This window comes from Schistocerca nitens, chromosome 3, assembly GCF_023898315.1.
Source record: "Schistocerca nitens isolate TAMUIC-IGC-003100 chromosome 3, iqSchNite1.1, whole genome shotgun sequence".
Classification (NCBI taxonomy): domain Eukaryota; kingdom Metazoa; phylum Arthropoda; class Insecta; order Orthoptera; family Acrididae; genus Schistocerca; species Schistocerca nitens.
Genome location: NC_064616.1, coordinates 782,817,174 through 782,840,936, shown reverse-complemented (window position 1 = coordinate 782,840,936; position 23,763 = coordinate 782,817,174). Strand labels below are relative to the sequence as shown.

The 23,763-nt window shown below is 42.5% G+C and overlaps 1 protein-coding gene across 1 annotated transcript in view; it reads left to right on the top strand.

The window, feature by feature from the left end:
- The window catches only part of LOC126249762 (ceramide-1-phosphate transfer protein), a 42,419-nt gene extending 37,820 nt beyond the window's left edge, over positions 1 to 4,599 (top strand). Inside the window, exon 4 of the mRNA XM_049951452.1 lies at positions 4,318 to 4,599. Coding sequence (XP_049807409.1) covers positions 4,318 to 4,446 — 129 coding nt within the window. The 3' untranslated portion in view covers positions 4,447 to 4,599. The remainder of the gene's footprint in view (positions 1 to 4,317) is intronic.
- Positions 4,600 to 23,763: the final 19,164 nt, after the last annotated feature.

The following is a 23,763-nucleotide window of genomic DNA, read 5'->3' as shown; positions in this document are numbered from 1 at the left end:
AGGTTGAGTTGGCTACTTGAGTCTCGGCGCCTTCTGGCTCCGTCTCAGGATGGGTTCCATAAGGGTTGCTCTGCCACTGATAATCTGGTCTGCCTGGAGTCTGCCATCAGTATGGCAATTGCCGCCATCAGCATCTGGTTGCCATCTATTTTGACATGTGGAAGGCACACGATACAACATGGCAACATCACATCCTCACCACGCTTCATGGGTGGGATCCTAGGGGCCCGCTCCCGATTTTTATTCAAAATTTTCTGTCGCTTTGTTCCATCTGCGTGCAAGTTGGTCACTCCCATAGTTCCTCCTTAGTCCAGGAGTGTGGGGTCCTGAAAAGCTCTGTCTTGAGTGTCTGCCTCTTCTTAGTTGCTATCAATGGGCTAGGTGCAGCTGTGGGAACGTCCGTATTGGCTTCTTTGTATGCTTGATGACTTTTGTCTGTACTATAGCTGCACGGGCATTGCGGTTGCTGAACGGCAACTACAGGGCACTATCCACAGGGCGCAGTCTTGGCCCGTCATGCACAGCTTCCAGCTCTCGGTTGCCAAGACATGTGTCATGCGTTTCTGCCAGCATCACACTGTTCACCCTAAGCCACCACGGCTTAATCTTGATGGCGAACCTATTGCCGTGGTGGAAAGGCATCAGTTTTTGGGCTTGCTTTTTGATACCTGGTTGACTTGGCTCCTCATATTCGGCAGCTTAAAGAAACGTGCTGGCGTCATCTTAACCATCTTCGTTGCTAGAGTCACACCAGCTGGGGTGCCGATTGGTCTAATCTTCTATGTCTGTATCAGGCGTTGATTCAGTCCCGCCGAGATTATGGGAGCCTGGCTTATGGTTCGGCATCGCTTTCTGCATTGTGGTTGCTTGACTCCATACTACTTTGCGGGATCTGACTCGCAACTGGAGCTTTCCACACAAGCCCTGTAAACAGCATACTTGTGGAGGCTGGTGTCCCTCCATTGTGGATCTGGCACCAACGACTACTGGCCGCTTATGCTGCACATGTTTGTAGCTTGCCCGGGCATGCAAATTACTGTCTCCTGTTCCCCACCTCGGTCATCCATCTTCCTGAATGACGGCCCCGGTCAGGGTGTCCGATTGCGGTTCACGTCTGGTCTCTTCTCTCTGGGCTTGAGTTTTTCCCTCTCCCGCCTCTTTTCTGGGCCCATATACGTATACCTCCATGGTGTGTGCCCTGCCCATGCCTTCAGCTGGATTTGGCACAGGGCCTGAAGGACTCGGTCCCTCCTGAGGCCCTCCGCCGATGCTGTCTTTCCATCCTTGCCGCATTTCATGGCTCTGGCATGATCTATACCGATGGTTCAATGGTTGCTGATTGAGTTGGTTATGCTATTACTCTTGGGGATCATTGTGAACAGTACTTATTGCTGGCTGGCTGCAGTGTTTTTACTGCAGAGCTGGTAGCCATCTCTCGTGCCCTAGAGTATATCTGCTCCTGCTCAGGTGAAGTCCTTCGTTATCTGTAGTGACTCCCTGAGTGGTTTACGAGCAATCGACCAGTGTTTTCCTCACTCTCATCTGGTAATGGCTATCCAGGAGTCCATCCATACTCTTGCCATTTGCGGCTGCTCCTTGGTTTTTGTGTGGACCCTGGGTCATGTCTGCATCCCGAGTAATGAACATGTTGACAGGCTGTCCAAACAGGCTATCAGTGAACTGGCCCTGGAGATTGGCCTTTTGGAATGTGATCTCCAGTTAGTATTGCGGCAGAAAGTCCTTGGTACTTGGGGTGATGAATGGCGCACCCTGCCTTCACCCAACAAACTTTGGGCTATCAAGGAGTCTGCAGGTGTGTGGCACTCCTCCATGCGAGCCTCTCACAATGACTTAGTTGTTCTCTGCTGGCTACGCATTGGCCATACCTGGCTGACGCATGGTCATTTATTGCAATGCCAGGACCCGCCTCCATGTCGCTGTGGATCAGTGTTGACAGTGGTCCACCTCTTGTTGGACGTTTGCGCTGCCTGTTATGCTCCCTGCACTTTTAACGGATGATGCTGCAATGGCAGGCTTAGTTTTGAGTTTTATTCGTGCAGGGGGTTTGTATCACTCAATCTGAGGGTTTGTCTCTTTTGTGTGTTGCGTCTGGACTTTGGCCTCTGGTTTTAGATTGGGGTTTTTAGTGTGTCTCTTGGTGGTTGGCTTTTGCTTTTTTTTGTTTCCATGGTCGGTCAACCATTGTAAAACTCTGTGTGCTTTTAATTCCTCTTTTCTGGTCTTCGTCTCTCTCTTTCTTGTTCTGTGTCGTCCCTTGTCATCTCTGTTGCTTTTTTTTTTCCTCCTTCCTTGTGGGTGTTTCAAGGTCGTGGAATAAGGGACCAATGGCCTTTGTAGTCTGGTCCCTTCAACCCCCCCCCCTCCCTCCACACACACACACACACACACACACACACACACACACACACACACACACACACCAACCAACCAACCAACCAGTGATTGATTGTAGCACACTGCTTTTACTGCAGCCACTACTAGTACTACTTGTCTACCTCCCTGTGACTAGGGAAGGCCAACATCATCTGTCACATATGTTATTATTGGAGGATGCCAGCAGCACCTAACAGACTGGTCTGTAGAATAGTACTACTATGCTGTAAAAGTAATATTGTTAATAATTCTATCACTGCTGTACTTTTTACAGTATTAAAGCATATCATTTACTTCCATAGTTAAATGAGGTAGAGGGTAGGGCAGTATGTAAACAGCAATGGTAAAAAATGGAAAAAAATCTCTTCTGTTCTTGCAGTTGGCATAGTGTTACTTCCAAAGCAGAGTCACAGAGCTAAAAGGATTCAATCAAAATATCTTCCCTAAAAGTAAAAATTTGATGAAAGTTAATGACAATGCCCTCTCCATGTCCTATCCAAAATTGTAGCAAAGTTTTTGGTGGAGCACTTACAAACATGTCATTGACAATTTTGACTGTGGGGTCAAATACAAGTAGCACTCACATTATAGGTACAACCAGTGATCTATTTTCAGTTGATGTAATTGGGCAGTATCCATTGAAAATTTTTGTCTAAGCAGCTTCATATTAGTTGATTTCAAAATGGCAGGCATTGTTCAGTTATGGGGTGTATCTGCAGTGACAACTGGTAAGGAAGTGTATTTACTTCCCTCATTGGTGAATACTTTTATGTTTGCTGACACTGATTTTTAAAGACAGTTAATTCCCAGTTCACATGCAAACCAGATTACTACAAAATTTTTGCTTGTGGCTACTACTGAACTTGTGTTCTATAGGATGCCTCATTTACTGATTGGTTAGTGCTCTCAAGTACTTGAATAATTTGAGGAAAAAAGATTGTAAATGTGTGCTGGCTACTTTACTTCTCTCTTGAAATGAAATAAAAGGTCACTGAAGTGAATACACTTCAAATCTACACTAGAGTAAAAATGTCAGTTCTGTCCATCTGCATGAAACCCATCCTGGAACATGTTTTCTTCAGTAAATAAGACATATGCTGAGTTCATCCCCAGTGGATCCTCAGTTAATGCATTCTTGTATGACAGCAGTCTAAAGAAGGGGAATAAATTGAATAAAGATTAACTGCCAAGGTAATTGGCAGAAGATTTCAGTATGGTGCAAAACAGTTCACTGCAGGTAAACAATGGACTTTATTCTGAAATGGAAGAGTAAAGTATAGAAACAAACTAAAAATAGTTCACATTTTGCACTACTGACTTTAACATGTTGGAATCTGTGAAAGAAAATAACAATCACAAATTTCCATAAATGCCATTTTGTAAGCTTCAAACTGTACATGCTTCAATTTTGTTTATTCTCATTACCAATTTCTGTCTGTATCCCCATTCTCAAGTGGAATTCTTACTGCAGTAATGTTGTAATTATTATTTAAGAAAAAGGTAAAGTAATTTCAGAATTCACCTGAAACTGATGTGCTGTTAGTGACTGTCATAATCTGAAACTGTCCAGTGTCATATTCCTGCTTCAACTGTATCACCCAGTATTTCAGTTTTGTACTAGAATGGTACTGAATTTAGAACATAACAAGAGACTTACCCCACTTAAGTACAATCAGTTGCTAAGCCATCGTGTGGATGACTGAGTCAGTAAGGCATTGGACAAATGAACCAGTTACCCACCTGATTTTATACATAAGTGAAAATTTTCTAGCAGATTTAACACATGTGCAAAACTTAACACAGCATGGAATTGTGTGTATATGTTTTACTTCACTTCTTTTTGTTTTGATGTCTATGTCAGTTCTTTTAAAATTTTGCATTACTTCACAATATAACTAAGTGGATGTAAATCAATTTTTCCAGGTTTGTGGAAGCAAAGAGGAAGTTGAAGCTGCAAGTTTAGTTTTACCTGAAATGTTGGATGTGATGGAAGAGGTACATAAGCGTAGCAACAATCTCTATGATAAACATGACTTACATGGTTTGCCATAACAGTAGTCAGTATTACTAAAGAGAAATGTGCATTTACTTTGATCATTCTTGTTTCAGTTCAGAGCTTTAATAATGGGAAGATTTCCTATGTTCCTATAATTTTTGAGGTGGTGTACTTAAATTTTATTAAATGTGAATTTTTTTCCAAAGTAATTTTTTGTTTTAATTTTAATATAGTCATATATCAGTAATGTAAATTATACAGCATATTTGATTAGTTTACTGCGCCTGTATGAGCTAAAATTTAAACAGTATGAGTCGAGGGGTATGAAAGAGAAGCATTGGTTGGGAAGGGAGTGAGACAGAGTTGTAGCCTATTCCCGATGTTATTCAATGTGTATATTGAGCAAGCAATAAAGGAAACAAAAGGAAAGTTCGGAGTAGGTATTAAAATCCATTGAGAAGAAATAAAAACTTTGAGGTTTGCCGATGACATTGTAATTCTGTCAGAGACAGCAAAGGACTTGGAAGAGCAGTTGAACGGAATGGACAGTGTCTTGAAAGGAGGGTATAAGATGAACATCAACAAAAGCAAAACGAGGATAATGGAATGTAGTCGAATTAAGTAGGTTGATGCTGAGGGAATTAGAGTAGGAAATGAGACACTTAAAGTAGTAAAGGAGCTTTGCTATTTGGGGAGCAAAATAACTGATTATGGTCGAAGTAGAAAGGATATAAAATGTAGACTGGCAATGGCAAGGAAAGCATTTCTGAAGAAGAAAAATTTGTTAACATCGAGCATAGATTTAAATGTCAGGAAGTCGTTTCTGAAAGTATTTGTATGGAGTGTAGCCATCTATGGAAGTGAAACGTGGACGATAAATAGTTTGGACAAAAGAGAATAGAAGCTTTTGAAATGTGGTGCTACAGAAGGATGCTGAAGATTAGATGGGTAGATCACATAACTAATGAGGAGGTATTGAATAGAATTGGGGAGAAGAGGAGCTTGTGGCACAACTTGACTAGAAGAAGGGATCGGTTGGTAGGACATGTTCTGAGACATCGAGGGATCACCAATTTAGTATTGGAGGGCAGCGTGGAGGGTAAAAAGAGATGAATACACTAAGCAGATTCAGAAGGATGTAGGCTGCAGTAGGTACTGGGAGATGAAGAAGCTTGCACAGGATAGAGTAGCATGGAGAGCTGCATCAAACCAGTCTCTGGACTGAAGACCACAACAACAACAACAACAACATGTAGTCTGAAAGGACAGTGAAATTTTACAATTGGTATGTAACACACAAAATGACACGTATTTATTTGACACTGAAAAAAAGACAGGAAAGTGAAATTTTCAAGCTTACACAGTCACAGTCTTGATTTAAATTATGGTATGGGCACTAAACATGCATGTTGCGCAATGGATGTAGTGTGAAGGAAATTAGGAAGATTTGCAGTTTTTAGAAAAGGTAAATGAGTTCCCCTTTTACATGTTGTATAAAGTCATGATCAATTAATTTAGAGATTGTGTGAGATAGAGCATTCCTATCACTGTGGTGAATGTGAGTCGCATGACGGAGATATTCTTAGACAGTGTATTGGCTGTCAGCATGAAAGTTGAGTGGAGGATTGGCATTTGAATGTTGGCAGTTACTTGAACTGTGGGACACATCTTCTCTATGGCAGTTATGGAACTCAGGCATAAGTAACAATGTTTTAACATCAGGGGCCATTGTTCACTATTTCAAATTTTAACAACAGGTGAACAAACCAGAATACAGCAGATCACTCACCAATTGAGTGTTCTACAACAAGTGGTGAGCAACAGCCATAATGTCCAGAACCATCTAAATCATCTACTTTCTATGGGGTACAGGCAAGACTAACTTCCACATCTACATTTACTCACCACATCTCTCTGGGTACATAGATTAGCATGGATAGAAACATCAGACATCATTAATTAGAAGCTAGAAGCACAGATAAATATCAGCTAGACTGATGAGTTACCATAGTCATTGGTAGACACTGATGGCAAGATACAAGTACATCATTAGAGATTACAAGAGACGATGCATCATGCTTGCTAATAGACAGATGGTGGTTGTGGCCTTGTGTGGGCAATATTTATTGTATGAGATCAGACCTCTGATACATCTGACATTGTTTATAATTGGCAAATGATAGTGGAGTGCTCTTGAATTGTGCATAGCTGTCGGTCTACAACATTTCACAGATGAACTGTATGTTCATCAACACAATGCATCACCCCATTGCTCTCAAACTTTTAAAGAATGATTCAAGAAGCATTCCACAGACGTGATTGGGCTTTGTTGTTACACTTGCCAAAGGGAATGAGCTTTTCAGGTAAGTTATCAGGAAAATCCTCTTGACTGAAGCCTTCTTGTTGTGTTTGTTTCTTACTGAATTAAGAGACTAGTCATAACTTTGTATTTTAATAGGATAAATGAAAGTGAACGTGAAACATGCAGCTACTACATAAAAAATGAAATAATGATTCATAACCATCTGATAATGAGCATTGAATGTCAAAAACTGATTGTCACATAAGAAAATATGTTATTCCTGAAATAACTAGTTATCATCATCATCATCATCATCATCATCATCATCATCATCATCATGACATGGAAGACAAAAGAAACAGAATGGACATAATCTATGAAAAACTTTTAACTGTCATTGAGAATGAGCAATAGAGTGAATTTTTTGCATGCTGTGCAGGAATGAGACAATCTGCTCAAGAAGGCGGAAATAGATGAAGCTAGTAACAACAGATCGCACTGATAACCTTTCTTGTTAACTTAACGATATTGTTTGCTTATGTTTTTGTTCCACAGTATTATTGTGGAGGTGCTAGATGATTGAGAATGTATCATTACTTTAAGTGATTAATAATTATCAGAAAGGAAATAATAATGTGCTAGGAAGCAAAAAATTCCTTTACAGCAAAAAGTAACAGCATATGAAGAAACTATAAATTGTGTCATTGCTTATAGTATTTCATATTTCAACCACTTCCTTTTCTGTCATGTATATCAATGAGTTACCACTGAGTGTAGAATGTCAGCTAAAGGTACTTAGTTGGCAGTTAAAGAAATAGTCATAGATTCAGGTCAAGAACTATGTAAAATAACAAATAACATAGAAGTGCAAGAAGAAATTCTCGCTCTGGCCTGGACTTTCATTCAGGAGAATGACAGTTCAAATCCCCTTCTGGTCACCCAGATTTAGATTTCCTGTGCTTTTCCTAACATTGTTCCAGGCAAATGCTGGGATGGTTCCTTTAAAAAGGGCATGGCCAGTTTCCTTCTCCATCCTTATGCCATGACTCTAATGACCACACTGTCAATGTGATGTTAAACTCAAATTTCTCTCCCCCCCCCCCCCCCGCCCCCCCCTCCCTGTCCTAGCACGGAGATTGTCCTAATATTAGTATAACTTTTTTAGTGCATGCTCCAGCTCCATGAGAATCTAAGCACCTACTAAGTGGTACTCGTGCAGTTTCTTTATACCATTTGACATGGGCGTGTTTTGTTCAAATTAACAAACTGGATTACCATGCCATCTAAAACGTCCCAGAAGAGCACGTGCAGGGTCTGAGAATTGGAATCTTCCAATACCACGGTGAGCATGGAATTAAGAATGCTCATTCAATATCAACATTCTTTATTAAGTACAGCTTCCCTACTAGAAGTTGATGTCTGTGCCCAGAAACCAGGTGGCGATTAAGGATACCAGTGCAGTGGTGTACCGCCTCAGCATGATTCAACTGGTAGCAAATGTGGCCTTGGTGAGGCAAGCCTGAAGTCAGCATGGTGGCCTGTAAGCTTTTGGCTGGCCCTGTGTATACTGTGTTCAGTTCCAGGCTGCTAGCGAGGACAAGTAAATGCCTCTCATTGAATCGAGGACCCTTGGAGTCAGCCGGAGCATAGGGCGATAACACCTGGGAAGAAGCCTCCTCTTAGCAGTACCATTTCGAGACACAGAACTGGCAGGTCTAGCTGGCAGCTCATAGAACAGTGGCGCTGCCCAGCTGATGGTGTTGCTTGGTGAGGTTTTAGTTGCTCGCTCACACATTGGGCCAATTACTGGCACAGAAACCGTCGTCGTGCTGGTGAAAGTCTGAAGTCCAAGAACAAGTGCTGCTAACAGCTGAGAGGGGGCTTGCAACACTTGCTGGGACCAGATGTGTTGTGACAGGAGCCCACTTCTTTTACTTTGATAGTGATGATGTGGTGTAAGCAGAGGTGAGGTTGTGGCTCCATCAACAAAATCAAACATTGTACGGTGACAGTATCAGCAAACTGGTCTTCTGTTGGTAGAAACGTGTTTGTTGCCAGGATGACTACACTGAAAAATAAATATGTAGACACGAAGAATAAAGCTGTAGAATGTTAATAAAGCATTAATAGTTTTTGTTTGAAAAAATTATGTGCATTACTTTACAGTACGGCGTCATGTATTTTGTAGGGATGGTCTGGTAGAATGTAAATACTGTTGAATGAAAGTAGACCACATACCGAAAGACAGGAGCATTGAATCGCTAATAGACTAGGCACACACAAAAAGAAAGAAAACTTCCTTGCTTTCAGAGTAATCCTTTTTTGAGCTAGAGTAAAATACATGCAGAAAACACGTACATCCATACACACACATGCCTATACCCTTACATGTTGCTGGCAGGATGAACAGTGCCAGTGCTGCATTTCTGCAGGTGGACTGGGTTGTTGTGAGGATAGTGTTGGGTAGGGTGGGTAGAGGGAGGGAGGAATGGGGGGGGGGTGGCTAGTGGCTTGTAGGGAGGCAGCTGGGTTGCTAGCTAGGAATGCGGAAGGGAGGGGTGGCAGGTACATGGGCTAGGAGTGTGATGCACAGTTGTCAGAGACTGTGGGGACTGACCCACACTGAATGTTCCAAAGATTTGTTGAATATCAGCTTGCATTGAAAAATGGACACTATTTTGATTGTATAGTATTTCATATCAAATGATGATAATTAGCCTTGTAATAGCTTATGTGCAACTATGCACCACATTTTTTATTTTTATTTACACATCATGTTCCGTAGGACCAAATTTAGGAGCAAATCTCCAAGGTCATGGAACGTGTCAGTACATGAAATTACAATATAAAAGTAATAACAGATGAAAATAAAATGTTTATGAACCCAAAAAAAAGTCAATCCATAACTTTAAGTAAATGCTGTCAACAATACAACAAGAATCACCTTACTTTTTCAAGGAACTTCTCAACAGAATAGAGGGAACGACCTATGAGGAAACTCTTCAGTTTTGATTTGAATGTGCGTGGATTACTGCTAAGATTTTGGAATTCGAGTGGTCGCTTATTGAAAATGGATGCAACAGTAGACTGCACACCTTTCTGCACAAGAATTGAAGTCCGATCCAAATGCAATTTTGATTTCTGCTGAGTATTAACTGAGTGAAAGCTGCTTATTCTTGGGAATAAGCTAATATTGTTAACAAGAAATGACAGTAAGGAATATATATATTGAGGGGTCAATGTCAAAATACCCAGACTCATGAACAGGGGTTGACAAGAGGTTTGTGGACTTACACCACTTATTGACCGAACTGCCCATTTCTGAGCCAAAAATATCCTTTTAGAATGGGAAGAGTTACCCCAGAATATAATACCATAGGATATAAACGAATGAAAATAAGCAGACAAATTTTCATGTCGAATGATCACTCACTTCAGATACTGTTCGAATAGTAAAAATCATAGCATTAAGTATTTGAACAAGATCCTGAATTTGTGCTTTCCATGACAGTTTACTGTCTATCCGAACACCTAGAAATTTGAACTGTTCAGTTGCACTAATCATATACCCATTCTGAAAAGTTAAAACATCAGGTTTTGTTGAATAGTGTGTTAGAAGCTGTAGAAACTGAGTCTTACTGTGATTATCATTAGTTTATTTTCTACAAGCCATGAACTTAGGTTATGAACTGCACTATTTGAAACTGAACCAATGTATACACAACATCTTTTACTACCAAGCTAGTGTCATCAGCAAACAGAAATATTTTAGAGTTACCCATAATACTAAAGGGCATATAAATTTATATAAATAAGGAACAGGAATGACCCAAACACTGATCCCTGGGGCAACCCCGCCCCCCACTTGACCATACCCCACTCAGACCCCACATCACAGCCATTCTCAACATTGTGAATAATGACCTTTTGCTGTCTGTTGCTAAAATAATAGGTGAACCAATTGCTAGCTGCTACTCATATTCTGTAATGGTCCAACTTCTGGAGCAATATTTTGTGATCAACACAATCAAACGCCATAGTTAAATAAAAAAATGTTCTTTAATCCATCCAGTACCTCACAGAGAAAAGAGAATATAGCATTTTCAGTTGTTAAGTGACCTTTAATGCCAAACTGTACATTTGATAGCAAATCGTGTGATGTAACATTATCAATTATCCTTACATACACAGCCTTTTCAGTAACCTTAGCAAACACTGATGACATAGAAATAGGTCTAAAATTGTATAAATTATCCCTTTCTCTCTTTTTATAAAGCAGCATTACTACTGAGTACCAATCGTTCAGGAAACTGACCATTCCTAAAGGAAAAATTGCAAATATGGCTAAATACAGGGCTAACATATGCAGCACAGTACTTTAATATTCTGCTAGGCACTCCATCATAACGATGAGAGTCCTTAGTCTTCAGTGATTTAATTATTAACTCAATCTCCCCCTTGTCTGTATCACAGAAGAGTATTTCAGACATCAATCTCAGAAAGGCATTTGCCAAGAGAATTATATGATTCCCTGTAGAAGCTAAACTTTCATTTAATTCACCAGCGATGCTCATAAAATGATTGTTAAGTACTGTATGTGTTGTGTCTAGACCATACAGCCTAGACACAATGAGGTAGCTAGGTGCACACTAAACTAACGCAGACGGGCTTGAAGTTCTGGAACATGAGACTTATTAATGAATTAGAAGAAAAGTACGTAGATGTTACTTAACTTTTATTCTCTTGTTGGAATACATCTCTTGAATAGTAGTAAGCTATAAGCACTGATACAAATGGCGCCTTGCTAGGTAGTAGCTATGGACTAAGCTGAAGGCTATTCTATCTGTCTCTCGGCAAATGAGAGGAAGACTTGGTACGTCTGGTCGCAAGCTATGTCGTCCGTACAACTGGGACGAGGTCATGTCCGTGTCTTGTGACCTGCCATGTGGTGGCGCTAGGTTTGCGATTACACAGTGGCGACACGCGGGTCCGACATGTACTACAGGACCGCGGCCGATTTAAGTTACCACCTAGCAAGTGTGGTGTCTAGCGGTGACACCACATTCCTCCCCCGCAAATCGGCGAACGGTCGTGAGATAAGGCTTCCGCCCGCCGTGGGGAGGACCCCATGTTGACGTAGGCGATGAGGTGGGGAGCCTAACAACAGGCGAGGCTGTGCCACCCGCACCCGGCCATTCGGTCCGAGGGGAGCTAGGAAACGCCTGCAAACCTAGTCCAGGGTGCACGTCAACATGCGGTGTATGCGCACGTAATGATACAAGAGGGGCCGAAGGGTCGACCTCCATGTGGTCGGAGCACCCGACGGGCGAAGACGACATCTGGTCCGGAGCGGGCAAGAGGTCCATGGCGGAGGACGGCTGGTCACGGGAAGCGAGCGGCGGCGCGTGACCCAGGGAGGCGCCAGGCGGCTGCAGCGAAGCGTCCGCTGCGGGCGGCGCCGGCGGCGGCGGCTGGGGCGGCGGCGGCGGCGCGACGCCATGAGGCAAAATGGAAGGCAGCGTCGGTAACACCTGGGGATGAGGCGAGCCAGTAGATGGGTCCCCAAGGCGCTGACCTGACGGCTCCGTCGCTGAAAGCAGACGGGGAGCGGCAGAACCCAGGCGACGACAGAGGCGCAGCTGATTGAGATGCCGACGCACCTCACCAGAGGCCCCCAACACCAAATACATCGCGCGGCCGAGGCAGCGAAGAATGCGCCCTGCGAGCCAACGCTGTGAACCGCGATAGGTGCGATAATAGACAACGTCGCCAGGAGCAAAAACCGGAGTCTGCCGCTGCACAGGAACCTGATGCGGCGGATGCAGCAAAGACATCAGGGTGCGATGAGATCGACCATGGAGCAATTCAGCCGGCGAGCGACCATCGCGGGGCTGAGAGCGATACGAAGACAAAAAGAGCAACAAAGCATCCTCCCGAGAATGCGACTCTTTTAACTTCAACATCTGTGACTTGAAAGTCCGGACCAATCGTTCAGCGGCACCGTTTGACTGAGGCGAAAACGGCGCGGACGTCAGATGTTGAATACCATTGGCCTTGCAGAATGACTGAAATTCTGCGGACATGAATTGTGGGCCATTGTCGGAAACAATAGTCTGCGGAAGACCCTCAATGCAAAAGATAGCAGACAAGGCTTGGATTGTGGCATAAGACGTCGTGGAAGACATCCGGACAACAAAAGGAAAATTACTGAAAGCATCGACCACAACCAACCATCGAGCATTCCAGAATGGACCAGCAAAATCGATGTGCAAGCGTTGCCAAGGGGAAGTGGCGTTCGGCCATGCAAAGAATTTCCGCGGCGGTGCGGATTGTTGTTCGGCACACGCCACGCAAGAGGAGCACATATTCGTAATCGCAGCATCGATTCCGAACCAAGTACAGTGCTGACGAGCAAGTTGTTTCGTACGCACTATACCCCAATGTCCTTGGTGAAGAAGCTTTAATACAGAGGACTGTAACGATCGTGGGACCACGACTCGGGATTGATCATTATCAGAACGCAACAACAAAACACCACGACGTACAAATAGTCTCTCCCTGTGAGCAAAAAAACGGCGAACCAAAGGATCTTCGATCCGTGACTTTGACAAGGGCCATTGCGTAGCAACAAAACGCAAAACAGTAGCAAGGACAGGATCAGCAGCTGTGGCTGTAGCTACACGACGAAAATCAATCGGAAACGATGCGACCACGTCATCGGCTTCCGAATCAATGAACATGCACGCAAGTTCGGAAGAATCGAATGCTTTATCCTCAGCAACAGGCAAACGGGACAACGCATCAGCGTTTCCGTGCTTAGCAGTGGACCGATACAAGATCTCGTAGCGGTACTGCGAGAGAAAAAGTGACCAGCGAATGAATTTCTGCGCTGTACGCGGAGGTACAGGCTTGTTCGGATGAAAAAGCGACGTCAAAGGTTTGTGGTCCGTGATGATGGTAAAGTGACGACCATACAAGAAGTCATGGAACTTGGTAACACCAAACACGAGAGCTAAAGCTTCTTTCTCTATTTGGGAATAATTTCGTTGCGCAGATGAGAGCAATTTGGACGCAAAGGCAATAGGGCGATCATGCGAGCCATCTTTGTGCGCAAGCACAGCACCGATCCCGAAATCCGATGCATCTACCATCAACAAAAGGGGTTTCTGGGGATCGAACGGCGTAAGGCAAGTATTTGAAAGTAACGCCGATTTCAACTGGCGAAAGGCGCGTTCGCATTCCGTCGTCCAGACGAACGGAACACCTGTACGGCGTAAGCGATGAAGCGGAGCTGAAATGGAAGAAGCATTGCGCACAAACCTGTTTGGAATTAATGCTAAAAGAAAGCAGGTGTGGATGCACACCCTAATGGCAGTCTTTTGATGCGATACAAGCCAAGATGCGTGTTAACCACTAAGACGCGCTGGGATTCTTCGTCCACAGGTATTTGCAAGTACGCATCTGCTAGGTCCAATTTTGAAAAATATTTTCCCGGGCACAGTTTGTCAAAAAGATCTTCCGGGCGGGGCAAAGGAAAAGTAGCAGTCACAAGTTGTGGATTCACAGTGGCCTTGAAGTCCACACAAAGTCTCAGTTTACCGGAAGGTTTTGGCAAAATTACTAAGGGTGAGGCCCAGAGAGAAGCCTGCACACGTTCAATTACCCCCTGAGATTCTAAATCGTGCAATGTTCTTGCGACCTCATCACGCAATGCGTGGGGAACATTGCGTGCTCTGAAAAATTTCGGTTGCGCGTTGTCTTTCAGTTCCAAATGTGCAGCATAGTTCTTAGCGCAACCAAGGCCCGGTGCAAAAATGTCTGCAAATTCTTCACAAAGACTAGAAACACCGGCGGAAGGCACCGTCTGATTCACTGATAGGACCTGATTGACTATAGACAAATTAAACAATTGAAATAAATCTAAACCAAACAAGTTCACTGCACTAGAAGAACGAAGAACGTAAAATGATACAAGTTTTGTTTGTCCCTTGTATGTGACAAGAAGGCTGCACTGTCCTAACACAGGGATCTGTTGTCCCGAGTAACTAGTTAACTTAACATTTGCGGCACGCAACGGCGGGGCGCCCAGTTGTTTGTACGTGTCGTGATTGAGCAATGAAACTGCAGCTCCGGTATTGAGCTGGAAGGGGATCACTTTGCCTTCAAAGTCTAAGTCCACAAAAAGGTTATTGTCCTGCTGACAAGAGCGACTGTCACGTGCAATTTGAACTGATACAGGTACCGAAGCACTTGCGACTTTACGTGATTTTCGGCGACGTCGACGCACATTTGTGGTGGGACGAACACAGTCACTGTTAGCTAAAGTGTCACTGGACGGGTGGGAATGAACCACATGAATGTCCATGGGCGAAGGTCCACGAGCCTGATTGTCCTGGGTTCGATTCCGGCGCGAAGCAAAGGGCCTGGAATTATTGGGATTGTCCGATCTAAGCTTTTTCTGGCAAACACTTTGAACATGTCCTTTCTTTTGACAGTAAAAGCAAATAGCTTGGCGTGACGGGCAATTTTCACGCGAATGTCTAGTTGCACACCGCGGGCATGATTTCACTGCAGTTGCTTGCTTACGCGGCGCACGTGTTTGCAAGGTAGGCTGCCGCTGCTGTGCGGACGGGCGCGAGGGCCGTTTAGCGTCCCGTGCAGCGGGCCCGGCGGGCTGATTAATGTGACACACTGCTGGCGAAGTTTCAAATGAGTCCTGAGCAAAGTCAAGTGTGTCTTGCCTATCCAATATGTCTATCACTTGTTGAAGGGAGGGATTAACTAGTTTCAAAATCTGTTCCCTTATGCGAACATCAGAAACGTTCTGTGCTATTGCATCACGCACCATAGTATCTGAATAAGGGAGGCCACAGTCACATTCAAAGGCCACTCCCTAGTAAGTCCTTGCAAAGTTGCTACCCACTCCCTATTAGTCTGACCGGCCGTACTTTTTGTACGAAAGAACGTATACCGTTTTGCAACTACATTAACTGTTTCTTTGAAATAGGCATCTAAAGCAGACAAAATTTCTTCGTAGGACAGAGTTGCTACGTCGCGTCGGGGAAACAATTGCACTATCACACGGTAGGTAGACACACCGACACAAGAAAGCAAAAACGGCTGCCGCTCTTTACCTTGAATTCTGTAGGCTGCGAGATGAAACTGGAACTGGCTGGCCCACTCAGTCCAGGTTTCGCACGTGGCCTCAAAGGGCCTAAATGGCGGTGCGACAGTGTTGTGTGGCTGCGGTAGCGATGAAGCGGCGGCTGCCGCATCGGTTTGCAGCGCACGTTGACCCTGGACGAGCTGTCCAAGGGCTTCCAATAACGCCTGCGTCTGCTGATTCTGCAAGCGAAAAAATTCGGACAGTACATCTGGAGATTGTGGCGAAGCCATGACACAAACGAATTAATACAAACTCTTTTACTCGTCGCCAAATAATGTTGTGTCTAGACCATACAGCCTAGACACAATGAGGTAGCTAGGTGCACGCTAAACTAACGCAGACGGGCTTGAAGTTCTGGAACATGAGACTTATTAATGAATTAGAAGAAAAGTACGTAGATGTTACTTAACTTTTATTCTCTTGTTGGAATACATCTCTTGAATAGTAGTAAGCTATAAGCACTGATACAAATGGCGCCTTGCTAGGTAGTAGCTATGGACTAAGCTGAAGGCTATTCTATCTGTCTCTCGGCAAATGAGAGGAAGACTTGGTACGTCTGGTCGCAAGCTATGTCGTCCGTACAACTGGGACGAGGTCATGTCCGTGTCTTGTGACCTGCCATGTGGTGGTGCTAGGTTTGCGATTACACAGTGGCGACACGCGGGTCCGACATGTACTACAGGACCGCGGCCGATTTAAGTTACCACCTAGCAAGTGTGGTGTCTAGCGGTGACACCACAGTACGTATATCTGATTTATCAGTAACAGAAATATTTTTACTGCGAACAGACTTTATATTGTCGACCTTGTGCTGCTGACCAGACACTTCCTTCACAACTGACTCCTATGAGCTACATGTAACTTCCTTTTTCTGAAACCTAGTAATACTTTTTATATATGTTCCTTGCTGCTAGCACAACAAATCAGCTATTTACTGTCTACAAAACAAAAATGTTCAGGTGTCTTGATAAGCGCAGGTACCTTTGGTTGTGTACAACTGACATCAATGATAACGCAACACACGCTGGTAATGGCAGGGCCATTTGTTCCTTTCTTATTGCAACAATTTTACATATTATAGACCTTTTTGATTTTCTGTGGCTGCATATAATTACCACATAATGTTGCTTTACACACAAATTTTTACACTTGCAAGTACTTGAATCAGTTTGAAACACTGAGTTGCTTCTGCCTCAAGTAAAAAAATAAAAGCAAATCTCGGTTAGTAGGCAGCTGTCTGGCAATGTTTGATGCTCAGGAATTCCACTAAAGTAAGTAGGGTTCTTGTCCCCTTGATCCCATATTTTTTTCTTTTTCTCTTAAGTTTGTTTCTTGGTGTGTTGCAAATGGAACACAAACAAAGCCAAGGTATGCCGAACATAACACACTGCGCCACTGGTGGGTATATGACAGACACTCATTTACAGCCAGGATGTCTCGGCAAATGTATGCCATGAGGGACAGTGTCCTGGCACTTAGCCAGTGTGCATGAAATGTCAGGCGGGTCAACATTCAACCTCCCTGTGCCCAGATGTGGATAAAGCAGTGGTGTGAGACAGGTAACTGGCTGGCTCCGAGATTTGGGCTTAGGAAAGGTGTCGATGCGCCAGCAAGACAATGTGTTAGTCGATACTTGTATGGAATTTCTGTTTTTAAGCAACAACCAGTTCAAGAATGAGACAAATTTCCCTTGAATTCTCATAAACTGTTTGCTACTGCTCACAGGTTGCTGGTCTTAGAGCCCGTAGGGCTGCTAATAAAGAGTCACTCTCTGATGATTACAAAGTTTATAGGCTTGCCTTTACGAACGAAATGTAGACTATAACTGGAACTACACCATCTTTTCAGGTGAGTCAATATTTAGCTCAGTGAATGAGGGACCAGTGATGGTTACAGGCCACAGCGAGCACGTTACATCTCGCAGTACATGGCCCAATATTGGTGCGATGGCTGCGTCACAGTCTCATGCTGGGAATGGATGTCATCAATTGGGACACTGATATTTCATCAAATCGATGGTCATCTTGCCGCAGGTCAATATGTCCTAACTTTGAAACGTACTGAGGGGTTGTGTGTGAGGTTCCACTATTCCAATGGAGTTCCAGCAGTAACATTCACCATTTCATGAATTGAATTGTGCAGTAATGGATTTTGCAACAGGCTGATGTAACCTGATGGACTGACCTGTTAGAGTGCCTGACCTGAATCCCATTGTGGACCAAAATGAAGTGTCACATGAACTTAGACTGCCTGACACCAGCACAATGCATGTCTGACTAACTGTGGGTCCTAGTGTTGGATACAGATGACGAGACTTACTTCCAGAGGTCGACCACTTCCATGTCGTCGAATGAAGCAGGTAGTTGATGTGAATGGCGTGTGGACCTCGTAGTAGCCTCATACCTGATGTGAAATTACCTCGCTGCATATTCCTCCACTTCATATTGCAGCATTTGTTGTAACTGTATGTTTCTTAATTTCAGATCTATGTAAAATCACTGTACTGTAATTTTTATTTATTAAATTAATGTTACTTAACACTTAATACATGTTAATTTGAATAAAGCATAAACAATTCAATTTGAATCTAAATATAACTGGTGTCCTAATATGAGACAGTCAGAGAAAACATTTAATATCAGCTGATATCAGAACAGGTAACCTTGAAATAATAGTAATCTCTTCCTTACTGTCTCTCAAACATTTTTGCATTTGTTTTGCAAAATAAATACAAAAAAGCTCTTTTTCAAGTTAACATTCTTTGAGAGCCCAAGGATAGCATTCCATGCACTTTGCCTAATTCTCTGTTAGTCTTCAGAGAAATGACCACTATGAAATATGCATTCAGCATCATCATCATTGTATTCTTCTTCTTCCTCTTCTTCAGGTTGTGCATCTGAAGTATTATACTCTTAATTTTATATCAGACTCTGAGTGACTGGAAGATAATACCCTGAGATGACAAAAGTCATGGGATAGTGATATCCACATATGCAAATGGTGGTGGTGGTGGTATCATGGAAACAAGGTATAGAAGAGTCGTACATTTGTGGAGCTGTCATTTATACTCTGGGGATTCATGTGAAAAGGTTTGTGATGTGATTTTGGCAGCACATGACAATTAACAGACTTTGAATGGAGATTCTTAGTTGGAGCTAGAAGCATGGGACATTCCATTTCAGAAATACTTAGCGAATTCAGTATGCCAAGAGTGTACTGAGAACACAACATTCCAGACATTACCTCTCACCATGGACAATGCAGTGGCTGATGGCCTTCACCCCATGAAGTCGTGGACCCAGGTTGTCAACAAGGCACTGTGCAAGCAGGTGGTGGCTCCATAATTGGCTGGGCTGTGTTTATGTGGTATGGACTGGGTCGTCTGGTCCAACTGATCCAGTCATCGACTAGAAGTAGTTATGTTCAGTTATTTGGACACCATTTGCAGCCTTTCATGGACTTCAAGTTCCCAAACAACGTCATCATGTCACCAGTACACAGTTGGATTGAAGAACATTGTGAAAAATTTGAGCAAATGATTTGGTCACCCAGATCACCCAACATGAATCCCATTGAACATTTATGGGACATACTCCATTGGTAATGCTGGAATTCAATATGGTTTTGGCCCACTCTGAGCCTTAATGACAGCTTCCACTCTCACAGGCATATGTTCAATCACGTGCTGGAAGGTTTCTTGGGAAATGGCAGCCCATTCTTCATGGAGTGTCACACTGAGGAGAGGTATCGATGTCGGTTGGTGAGGCCTGGCACAAAGTCGGCGTTCCAAAACATCCCACAGATGTTCTGTAGGATTCAGGTCAGTACTCTGTGCAGACCAATCCATTACAGGGATGTTATTGTTGTTTGACCACTCCACCACAGGCCGTACTTTATGAACAAGTCCTCGATCGTGTTGAAAGATGCAGTCGCCATCCCCTAATTGCTCTTAGACAATGGGAAGCAAGAAGGTGCTTAAAACATCAATGTAGGCCTGTGCTGTGATAGTGCCATGCAAAAGAACAAGATGTGCAAGCCGCTTCCATGAGAAACATGACCACACCAGTGCCTCTGAATTTTACTCCTGGCACTACATATGCTGGCAGATGATGTTCACTGGGCATTCGCCATACCCACATCCTATCATCGGTTGCCACATTGTGTTCCATGATTCGTCACTCCACACAATGTTTTTCCATTGTTCAATTGTCCAATGTTTACACTCCTTACACCAAGCGAGGTGTTGTTAGGCATTTACCGGCGTGATGTGTGGTTTATGAGCAACCACTCAACCATTAAATCCAAGTTTCCCCACCTCCCGCCTAACTATCATAGTACTTGCAGTGGCTCCTGATGCAGTTTGGAATTCCTGTGGGATGGTCTGGATAGATGTCTGCCTATTACACATTATGACCCTCGTCAACTGTTGGCAGTCTCTGTCAGTCAACAGATGAGGTTGGCCTGTACACTTTTGTGCTGTATGTGTCCCTTCATGTTTGCACTTCACTATCACAACGGAAACAGCGGACCTGAGGATATTTAGGAGTGTGTAAATCTCGTGTACAGATATATGACACAAGTGACACCCAATCACTTGACCACGTTCGAAGTCCGTGAGTTCCGCGGAGCACCGAGCACCGCATTCTGCTCTCTCACAATGTCTAATGGCTACTGAGATTGCTGATATGGAGTACCTGGCACTAGGTGGCAGCACAATGCACTTAATATGAAAAACATATGTTTTTGGGGTTGTCCGGATACTTTTGATCGCATAGTGTATTAGGATAACCATTGTATGGCATATTAAGAATAAGCCATCTTGTGCTAGAAACTTTGCCTCATAGTGATGCTAGTCAGTATGAAGGACAATTCATTACAAGAAATGAAAGAGTACTTTGCGAAGAACATGATGATATGAATATTGTTGCAACAGACACTCAACTTACGATATTAAGGGCCACAAGCACATGCCTTCAAAGAAACTTGAAATTTGACACTTATAAAATCAAGGATCCTGACAATGTCCATGAAGGTCTTATTGTAACTACTTTCTGCCTCCGGCACTGTGAGAACTAAGTTCTGATACTTCCCGACAGAGCTGAGCACTCACCATAGTCAGAAACTGACTGTCTCCCATTAGCAAACTGTCTCGGGCACCTTTCTTCTACATTCAATAACATTTGCATTATTTATAGTATCAGTTGGGTGAATTAAAAACAATGCCAAATCACAATGTAAATAGTCATTTTCTCAAATTAATTTCTAATTACAGGAAGGCAAAGCATATTGCATTCCATCGCCTTGGATCTGTAGTGTTGTACATGCAGACTGCTGAAACTAATGAGCTGTATTTTCCTTGAAAATTAGGGCGAAAGGAACTGTAATTTCCATTGGGAAACCACATTCTACACTTCTGCTGTTAATTGGAAGTTTGTGCACTTCTGTAAGTGCTTCTCTCTTTCGGCTCATTATACATGTACAACTGGATTTTAATAAACTGTCTGAATTTAAATGTCTCATTCAGGCCCATTACACTGAATAGCTGATCTTATTTTTCCCAGCTTAATTATAATTGTATTCTGAGACAAAAATAAATGGCTCTCGCTGTTTAATAGTTATTACCTCTTACTTAATTTCATTTTAACAATTTTATCTGCTGCATCTATTTCCCCATTTTGTCTGCTACATTTTTCAATAATTTTATGCATACAGACAAAACTTTCTCTTCTGCTGTTTAATTTGTACCTGATTGTGTCTGAAATTGAGAGTGATAGTGAATCTTAATGTTCCTGAATTAAAAGGCAAAAGGATTGCTGTTGTGCTAGACACTTAACATTTGAGTGGATAATAAGAAAAAAGTATTTCACTACCAGTTTCATTAGTGCCAAAGAAATGAATAATTGTTTGATTAGTTAGTTACTCTCTCCTACATTTGAACTGGTGAGTTTGAAAAGGGGTCATGTTTCAGCAGACACAAAAAACTGTTTCACTACACGATGGGTTTAAGCGTGGTGTCGTGGAATTATCATGTAGCAGTTGGCTATTACAACATACTTTAGTCATCGACTGTGGTCAGTAATTGAGTCTGAATGTGCTAGAGATGACCCCTTTTCAAGCATGATATTGTTGAGGCAGCCAGTGTTCTGTTTACAGTGGATGGATTATGTTACGTAAGTTTATATTATTCATAATGTACCCAAAATGGAATCTAAACCAAAATACAGCAGAGCAGACACTGGGGGTATGCTTCTTCTTTGTCATGTTCATCCTTCACTGGCCTCCGGCAGATATTGCTATAAAATAGTGTCTGTGTGTCAGGTACGTATTGTAGAATTTTCTTTACACCATCTAGTTTCTTCTTTTTATTGGAACAGGTCCACTACATGCTTGTTTATATGGACATGGACCCTTCTCAGTATCCTTCTAACAAGCACTCATGTTGATGGGATATGATCCCAATATACCAAATGATGCATACGGATATAAAGATCAGTTGTCTCCAGTAAACGTAATTGGGAAGAAGAATGAGAGAGAGAGAGAGAGAGAGAGAGAGAGAGAGAGAGAGAGAGAGAGAGAGAGAGAAGAAGAAGAAGAAGAAGAAGAAGAAGAAAAGTGGACATGGCCCCTTTTCCTACTCGTAGATTCATTTGGAATATGAACTTCATAAAAGACAAAATTTTTCCAGAAATCTGATCTAAAATCGCTTACTCCTCAAAATAATAATATTGTCTGATTATTATAAAACGAATGGCCTTAACTAGGATGAATTTTGTTTCAAATTGTGAGATACGGTTTTTGTTAGCTCCTTAAAGGCTGTGAATTTCAGTCTGGCATCTGCCTTTCCTATGATTAGTTTTATGTGGCTAATCCCCTTTAAATTTCCTTGTATGCATAATTGTAGATGTTTTATGGCAGTAATTGCTTCTAGTGATTGTTCTAAAATTGTGTAATCATACAGTAATTGGTCTTTTTGTGTATGTATACACAGTATGTTACATTTGTTTACATTGGGGTCAATTGACACTCCCTTCATTGACCCTTTCCAGATCTTCCTTCAGTTCACTACAATTTTCTACCATTGTGACTTCTCTGTATACAACACCATTATCTACAAAAAGCCTCAAAGAACTTCTGATGGTGTCTTCTATGTCATTTATGTATATTGTGAAAAGTAATGGATATGCCCAAAGTCACTTTTACGTCTGAAAACTTCTCTCCGTGAGGAATAACATGCTGTGTTTTGTTTATTAGAAATTCTTCAATCCAGTCACACAGTTGGTCCGATATTGGAATATTTTATTCATTAGGCAGCAGTGGAGAACTGTATCTACAGAAGTTAAGGAACACAGCATCTATCTTGTTGCCAATATCTACTGCCCTCCATGTATGAGGTTTAATTGGTATTAATTTCCAACACTATGTCTCAGTGTAATATGTTGCCACTATTTTAACCCTACATTAATGAGGCAAAAGTGCTGCCACAGTTTGTGACGTGGCTGTTTACACCAAGAATGCCGGATGCGGGATTATACATTTATCATGCGAACAGTTGTGTTTTGTCAACAGTACATAAATGTGATTAATTTACTGTAAATTATCAATATGTGTTTATAATGATCCCATACAATAGGTACATTTCTCAAAATATCTGTGAAGAAAATAATGACATTTGATAAAACAACATTTAGTTTTTTTAATACACTTCTTATACTTGATGTACATGTATGCCTAAGTTCTGATGGTGTATAATATCCCAGATCTGTTAGGCTTCTGAGAATGAAAGATTAATCTAAGAAACCAGTAAAATGAAAAAAAAAAAATGTACAACTGACAACTGAATTTTATTCTCATATAGCAACTTGCTCACTCTGCTGTGACATCTTTCCATTGATATCTTATATCCTT